This window comes from Solanum stenotomum, chromosome 9 (genome assembly GCF_019186545.1).
Source record: "Solanum stenotomum isolate F172 chromosome 9, ASM1918654v1, whole genome shotgun sequence".
NCBI classification, from domain to species: Eukaryota; Viridiplantae; Streptophyta; class Magnoliopsida; order Solanales; family Solanaceae; genus Solanum; species Solanum stenotomum.
Window position 1 is genome coordinate 5,802,846 of NC_064290.1, and position 9,169 is coordinate 5,812,014.

At 28.2% G+C, this 9,169-nt stretch overlaps 1 protein-coding gene across 1 annotated transcript; it reads right to left on the bottom strand.

The window, feature by feature from the left end:
• Positions 1 to 242: 242 nt before the first annotated feature.
• Positions 243 to 917, bottom strand: LOC125877205 (photosystem II repair protein PSB27-H1, chloroplastic-like). The gene has a single exon (XM_049558542.1). It carries the CDS (start codon positions 821 to 823, stop codon positions 317 to 319), a length of 507 nt encoding a protein of 168 aa, XP_049414499.1. The 5' UTR covers positions 824 to 917; the 3' UTR covers positions 243 to 316.
• Between the last annotated feature and the right edge of the window lie 8,252 nt (positions 918 to 9,169).

Genomic DNA, 9,169 nt, shown 5'->3' on the forward strand with positions numbered 1-9,169 from the left:
TAAAGGTGGCTACATGGATAAAATTCACAAATAGTTACGTTTTTTTAAATTTTTTTGTCATTTAAAAGCAGTAGTAATTAACGAATTATCATGGAATTTTATCCGTAGCTATTTTAATCACAAAATCAAAAGTTATAACTTGTTCTCTAACTAAACGTGCCAACGAAAGAGATTATGAGTTTTTTGAATTGTAATTAACGAAAGTGATAGAATTTTAAATCAAACTTCCTCATCTTTATAATAAATATAATTTTCATAGTCAGAAAATAAATATAGGAAAATTTAAATAATACCAAAAATAATAATATTGGGTTTCTTATCTTCCTCTCTGTAAAGCCTTCTCAGCAGTATCCATTTCTTCCAAGATTCTGACCTTTCTCTTCGCCGGAATGGGCGTAGTCGGCCCGAAACTAACATAATGGCCAGAAACAGCATTGAGTGCCGAATATATATCACGAAACGAAGCCCGACCCAACAAAGCCTTCTCTCTTCTGTACTTAGCAACCCAGTAATTCGACGCTTCTCTTAACTCAGCAACTGAATCAGCTATGTTCGGATCTCCTTTATCCATATTCAACGTAGATCTCACCTTCTGTATCACTTCCGATGCTTCCTTCACGTATTCCTCGTCGGTAGCCGCGAATGCTGACGTAGCGGGAAGGAGAAGGGATGGAGAGAGGATTCCGGCTGACAGAGAGAGGAATTCGCGGCGGCGGAGGGTGGTGGTGGTGGTGGTGACGGAGGAGATGAGTTTTGATCGGATTGGAGTGATGAGGGATTTGGGGGTTGATGTGGATGGGGTGATTAGGGTTGGAGAAGCCATTGATTTGATTTTTTTTTTTTTGAGAGAAAGGGAAAACTTGGGGAAAGAGAGAGGTGTTGTAGTTTTGGTGAGGGAGGGACATTAGTGCCACGTGTCTTATCATCTTATCAAGATACTATATAGTTTATGGATGAGAAAAGGTATAGTTAGATTTTTAGTATGATATATGGGAGTGACCTGGACATTTGCTCAATTTCTCGAAAAGTTTAGATTCTACGATAAAGTTTTTCTATTAGACACTATCGAATTAAATTCTTCTCAATATATATATATATATTACATAAGTTAACTATTTAAAATATGTCATTTTGTTTAATTATAATTATTAGCTTTAATAAGTTGAAATTTTCGAGTTTATTTCAATTAAGGTTAATATGTATAATTAAGAAGGTGATATACATCATATAATTAGTTTATACATGTAATAGACACTTGAAAACCATGTGTAATGTTTTTTCAAGAATTTAAGGCATAAGTGTCTGATAGAATTACTTTATTGTGTGTTTAGATGGTTAATTAAAAGGTGAGTTGTTTTGTTAGGACTTAGGAGTTTTTACTATGATTAAGTTTGAGATAGAAGTGTCAAAATGAAGATGGGCCAAGTCAGGGGGGTGTTTATGGACCTATTAAGAATATCATATCTTATGCATAACAGTCCTTCTTTATTGATCCATTATCCACAAGCCTAAATACACAACGAAATTATACAATCGGCTATTTTTTATTTAAAAGAGATATATATATATATATATATATATATATATATATATATATATATAATGAGTATGTAATGTGTACTGCTTAGGACGACTATTTGTGTAATGATTCCTATGGAGAAAGCCAACACAGCTTCTATGGGGGGTGTTTGTCTAAAAGACTTAAAAAGTAGGGCAAATTTAGAATTTAAAAACTATGATATATCATATGTACAATATGTATAGACATGCCCCTACTACTAATTATAAGGTGGAAAAAAACTCATAACTTAATTTATTTTATCAAAGATTGATAAATTAATAGATCTTAAGAAGATTGTCGTCCAAGATCATATAAAAAGGTCATTCCATCCCTAAAATGAATGATGTGAGTCTCAAACACCCCCACCCCTCCACACGTTCAGGACTGGACATCTGAAGCATGAACAATATAAAAGGGGGCTGACTATAGGACTAGGACTATGATAAATAAAGAAATAGATCTTGAGTCTAACTCAGGGGCGTATCTAGAGGGGGTGCCATGGGTTCACGTGAACCCATGCTCCCCTCTCTAGATCATATATAGTAGTGTTATATTTTAAGAAGAATATTTAAATATAGATGTGTGAACCCACGTTTAAAGTATCATATAATAATACAATGATGATTGGGTGCACCTCTCTAAGTGAGGATAGAAATTAAAATCTTATATCTATCTTATCTTTTTGAATAACACCTCTCCAAGTGGTTATCAGTTACCCAATTGGACACCCTTTGGCTTTTGGCGTTTCAACTAATTTTTCTTTTGTTTTTTTCCTTAAATTTTTCAAAAATTTTAAGTGTGTTACATTGAAAATTCCTAAAAAATTTAGCACTGTAAATTTTTTATATAACTAAATCAAATGTGTGCATTAAAATTTAAAACTAGTAGTATTATATATTTTGCATCTATAATTTTTAAAATTTAATGGTTCATATTAAGAACTTAAAAGTCAAATTGATCAAATTTATATTTAAGATGCATTTTATTCGTAATTGTGCACCCATCTTACTGAAATCCTGGATGTGCCTCTGGTCTAACTCATTTAAAAAACTAGCTCACCTATTACCCCGACCATATTAGAAGATATTTTCATCCGTAAATATACGACTCCAACATATTGTACAAGAACTTTATATGTACGTATTTGTATGATTGAAGATATGTGGAAGAGGCTAAATGTAGAATACAGACACAAGAGGTAGTTGACTTTAAACATGATAAGTATGTTACAAAATGAAAAGGACATAAACCATGAATACAATTTGTAAATGATAACACAATATAACCTTGTATATTACGCAATTTTAAATGAGCAAAGTTGTATATAACAAGTAGTCTATATTTTAGCAAAGTAGAATGATTATGACCATACACATCATGGTCTTCTTTACATGTCTGAAAAGCATTGATCTTCTTCAAGTCATCATTTCTGACTAGTCATTTTCTATAGGACATAAATTCTCCATTATTACATTTGTGATTCTTAGATTTTTATTTGTTTGGTTCGGTGTTTGTTATTTATTTTGAGATTTTGATTCATTTAATCTCACGTGCTGACAAGTTAGGTTTGTTCAAGTGGTTAATCAAATAATACTTTCATCATCAATTAATAGGTTGAGAGTTTGAGTCACGTTGAAGGGTAATTAAGTGGGAAAGAAAAATGTTTCTTATCAGAATATTTTTCATCTACTATGGATCGAAGGGTAATTACATATTTCTAAAATAGTGAAAAATCGATCAACAAATTCCAAAACAAAGTGAGACACTCTGAATATAATTAAAGTACTCAAAAAAATAAAAATAAAAAGTGAAATGAGTGTTCAATCCATAACTTAACGTATTTTATTTATATAATATTGGCTCCCATAGTAGATTATTTAAAGCTTGGGTATTCACTATGTGCAAGTTGGGTTGAGGTAAGCAAATGAATCTTTGGATCACTATATGGATTATGGAGTTGTAGTACTCAAATAAAGTGAAAAGCATGCATGGACCAAATAGGTCCCCAAAAACTTTCACTACGTGCTGAGTATACTGGCATTATTTTGGGTGCGCACTGGGTAAATTTATTTATGTGTAATAGCTCATAAATCGAACAGAAAATATAAATAGCATTAGACAAGTTTGATGTGACAAGCTTAACCGATAAGATGTTGAACGGAATGTAAATCACACTAATCATATATTGGCATTATGTCATGGTTTTATGTTGAATCAACTTTGTGTAGCATGAAAATATCTTGCCTTTTTTGAGGAGTGAATTTAGGTGAATTAATAATATTACACACATTATTTATTTTCTCTTATATCCCAGAAGAAATTTCACCCAATAGTCTATTTGTACAGATGCAATCATTCTCTAAAAATATTTTGTATTTGTAGTCAACATTAAAGTTACTTTTACTGTAAGTTTAAAGAATTGGTTTTAAATTTCAAAAAGAAAAAAATGAGTTCAAAACAAGTACTTAGATTTCATTGAAACTTTCTAAAAATATTTATTGGTAGCTCAAATTATCTGACTGTGATTTCTAAAAATAGTTGTCTCAATTTATTTATCATTTTATAAGTTCAAGACATTATATCAAAAATGATTATTAGCGGCAATTAACACTCTTTGTATATGTCCCTAAAGTCTTTAGCGACATTGGTTCTAATGTCACTTAACTAATGCCGATAAAGACTTTAACATTCTTTATTAATGTCAATATTTATTGCCGCTAAAAGTTGTTTTTGTGATAGTAAAAATGGTATAAAAGAGAAATACGATAGATAATTTGATAGAAAGAACGTAATATAATGTACCATTAAAAACTTCAATTACAAAGCTAAATTAATTAATTTATTGAACCTCGAGAACCGTCATTAGTAAAAAATAAAATGCTTGTGTTTTAAAGAACGAACTTATAAATGTTGACCAATGTTTTCTAATAAACTAAAATTTCCTTGATCCCCTAATCCTTGTACTTTATAATTAACTAGTGAATTTGATTGCGCTTCCCACGATTATAAAATATATTGAGAGCTATTTTTTTTACAAAGAGTCTTAAATTTAATTTATTTTTAGTATTTGAATTTTACGATTTATTTTTAGATATTTTAGTAGATAGACGAGAGCTTAAATGAATTAAATATTTTTATAATTTAAAGTTTATTAAAATGAAAAAACTAATTTATTTTTAAAAATTCATATTATGATGTTAATACAATGTTTTTTTAATTTAATATAGTTTAAATATATGTATTTAGGAAATAAATTATTGCTTTCATCAAACGGTAAATTTTTTGTTCAAATGATCTTTTCTGTTCAATTTTTTTTATATTTTATCCTTTCATTGTCCTTGTTTATATATATATATATATATTTATTATTATTTTTCTTTATTCTACTTACCAATAATTTTTTCTAGTAAAAAATATGCATCTTGGTTAGAACCTTAATCGTAAGAATTAGAAGAAAGAAAAAGATACAAAATCAGTGCATAATTTATATTTATTGTTGTTAATTTTTATAAAGTAGAATAAATGAAGAAATCTTTAAAGAAAACATAAATGATACTACTTATTACCATAAGAACTACCATAAAAAGAGATATATTCCAACATTTAATATATATTTTTAAATTATCAATAATATTGTTTGAACATAGGTGAGTAATTATCATATTCCAGACAAAATTACAATAACTAATTTGCATCTAACAAAGGTACATATTTGTGACAGTAAAAAATTCATAAAACTTCAAATAAAATAAATTTCATGGAAAGAAAAACACAATGCACACATCTTTCTTATGACCTTAATCATAAGAACATGGTGATAAGAACAATATAAAGTTAATGCATAATTTTTTAAACTCTTATCGACACTATCTCCGACAAACTAAGTCTTCTTCACCGAGTCAAGCTAAATCATGAATTTGATAATAATAATATAAGCAAAACACTACTTCAAATATGAAGTGAAAAAGATAGTCTTGAGTAGAAATCATAAAAACTCAAACCGAAGAAGTTACCTGAAAAGAACACACAACACACACATCTTCCTAATTAGAACCTTAATTATAAGAAAATAAATGAAAATAGAAATATAGAATCAATGCATAATTGACATCCCTTTTGACAAACTAATCAACATCCAAAAGCCTTCTTCATCGAGTTATGCTAAAAGATGAATTCGATCCTATAATAATAATATTAATATAATGATTAACAATGAAATAAAAAGAATAATCTTGAGTTACATGGAGAGAACACACAATTACACACATCTTCCTTAGAACCTTAATCATAAGAAAATACATGAAAATAATAATACATAAACAGTGCACAATTTTTGTTACTCTTGTCCGACATCCCTTTTGACAAACTAATTAGCATTCAAGAGCCTTCTTCATCGAGTTATGCCAAAAGATAAATTTGATCCTATAATAATAATATTAATATGAAGATTAACAATGAAATAAAAAAAAAATCTTGAGTTACATGGAGATAACACACCTTAATCACAAAAAAGTACATGAAAATAGAAATACAAAATTAGTGCAAATTTTTGGAACTCTTGTCCGACATCCCTTTTGACAAACTAATCAAAAGTCAAAGAGCCTATGCTAAAAGATGAATATGATTCTATAATAATAATATAAAGATTAACATTGAAATAAAAAGAATAATCTTGAGTTGGGGTCCCATGAAACAAAATATTATAAATTTATAGAGATAAAAATTGAGGAATAAATATCATAAACTGTCTTAAATTTTGTAATTAAATAACTAGGGGTTATGAATATGAAAATTTAAAATTCAAGGAGTTAATGATATTATTAAAAGTAGAAGTTTAATAGGTATAAGTTATGAATAAAAAATTTTAAAAACAAATAAAAGAGAAAAGAATACAAATAAAAACAAATAAAGGAGATAAAAGAAATAATTTATAGGAGTATTATATATAACTATGATTTTTTTGGATTGAATAAGTAAAGAAACAGTTTCAACAAAATCATAATGTGTTTTTGAATTGGAATAACAATAAATGCTGCCATAAAGGTAGCAATTCAGCAAATAATTCTTTAATACAGCCTCAAATTTGGGAAGTGGGTGTAATTTTTTTTATTTTAAAAGATTTGATTTAAAAATTAAATATGATAGAGGAGACGTGATAGAGCATTGTATTAAAATGCTAAAGAAAATTAAAAATTTGAGAAATTAAATAAATGTCTATTTTAGTCTATAAACTAATAGCATTGATGATGGAATGAGTTAAATATGGCTAATTGACTATCTTTAATGTTATAAAATATTTTCAAGTGAAAATATATCTTTTAAAATCACAAAAATGGTTCAAAAACCACAAAAAAAAAAAAAAATATAAATACATCCCTTAGAGAGCGTCATGTCACTATTTTCATATTCAGCTTTATATATAGAGAGAGATGATACATTACTCCTTTTTGCATAATTTTATCATCATATCTTATAATTTCAGAACATTAACTTTAATTGAGGAATATAGAAGGAAAATAAAGGACTAAATGAATTAGCAGAACAAAGAAATTGAAAGAAATTAATAATGTCGCGACTAATTTCGATTCCTTAAATGCCAGATTTGCTATTCTGTCAAACTTTGTTTTTCCTTTCTTCTTTCATTTTCTTTTCTATTCTGCTCTCATTGTTTTTCCTTTTCCCCTCCCTTAAATTCTTTCCTTCTATATGAAATATTATCTCCTCTTAATTTGATATAAATTCCACAAATAGATTGATACTTTCTACAAATAATTCTTCTTGCCTTTTAACACTCTCATTACTTTTCATATAAATATCTCTAACAAAATGAAAAAAAAATCGTAGTATGTATCTCCTTATTGGAGAAACTACTAATTGAAATGAGGAAAAGCTCATTCAATTAGTTATAGGCATTGATAATTAGGCCCATGAAACATGTCATTTCAGAAGGACTTTGAGATTGTATATCTTTCTCTTAAAGAAATATGCACATCTCAGAAGGAAAAGATTCAAATCGAAGGAGCACTTGGTTGCATATTCCTTGACCCTTCTATTTTATATGCGAAAATAAGCAGTTTTGCCTTTTCATCTTTCATTTAGTAATTGAATGCATATAGATCTATCTTAATGTATATTGTTACTCCCTCTGTCCCAATTTATATGACTCACTTTCCTTTTTAGTCAGTCCCAAAAAGAATGACACATTTCTATATTTAGTAACAATTTAACTATAAAATGTCTATTTTACCCTTAATGAAATGATTTACAGCCACACAAATTTCTATCATTCATTTTGGACCACAAGTTTTAAAAGTCTTCCTTTCTTTCTTAAACTCCGTGCCGAGTCAAACTACATCACATAAAATGAGACGGAGGGAGTAATATTTCAGTTTTTTGGCCTTTTATCTTCCATTTAGTAATTGAAAATGCATATAGATCTTAATGTATATGGTTAATACTTTCAGTTTTTCAGTTCTTCTTAAAGTATAAATAAGATAAATAAAAAACAAAAATAAAATGTAAAAAAAGGAGATAAATTATAAATGGAATGTTGGTCATAGAGAGGTGTCACATCACCTTCTCTAGATTCAGCTTTATATATATATATATATATATATATATATATAGAGAGAGAGAGAGAGAGAGAGAGAGAGACAGAGAGACAGAGAGAGAGAGAGAGAGATTAGAGAAACCATTTTGAAAAGGAAATAAAAATTATTTTGAAAAATATATAATGTTGAGTTTACCATATGGTCCTGTTGTGTAATCATGTATATTGTGTTGATTGCATTAAAAGAAAATATCTTTTTGACTTTCACATTACACATACCGGGAAAGCAGTCAAGATTTTTCTCCTTTTTCCTTTTGTTATATTAGTGCTAAATCATGCTCCCTACGCTACGTTAAAAATGATTTTTAGCGGCAATTATTTAGTAGCAATTAATAATTTTTGTATATGTCCCTAAAAATTTTAGCGACACTAGATCTAATAACACTTAACTAATGCTGATAAAGATTTTAACACTCTTTATTGATATGTCTATTTATTATCGCTAAAAATTATTTTTATTGTAGTTCTATCTAGTAAAATGCAAATATTCCATTCCCCTAATTGAATATATCTCAAGCCTTAGTCATTGAATTTTATACAAATGAAGTTGTTATTCTTTAACCATGACAAATATATTACTAGGGGATGAGGTGATCAAGGTTGGGGGTTGGTGAGGTGGGTGTCTGAATTAGTATTTTATATATATATATATATTCAATGAAGTTCTTAAAATAAATATATGAGTTGAACCAGAGTTATTAGAGTCGATTGGATGGATAACCCTTATTCTAGCTCCAGTAGTATTATATTCTTGTTTAGAGTGTTATTTGTGAAATTTGATTAATTCATATTAAGGACCCGTTTGGTCATACGATATGGAATCATGATATGATATCATAATATGGAATCATGATATGATATCATAATATGAAATTATGAGATGAAATTGAAGTTTATTTGTTTGGACATTCGATATGGAATTTTTGTGTTGCATATTTTCTCATANATTCTAGCTCCAATAGTATTATATTCTTGTTTAGAGTGTTATTTGTGAAATT

Coding starts and splice junctions, on each gene's coding strand:
- LOC125877205 (XM_049558542.1), bottom strand. CDS start 823: ATGGCTTCTCCAACCCTAATCACCCCATCCACATCAACCCCCAAATCC.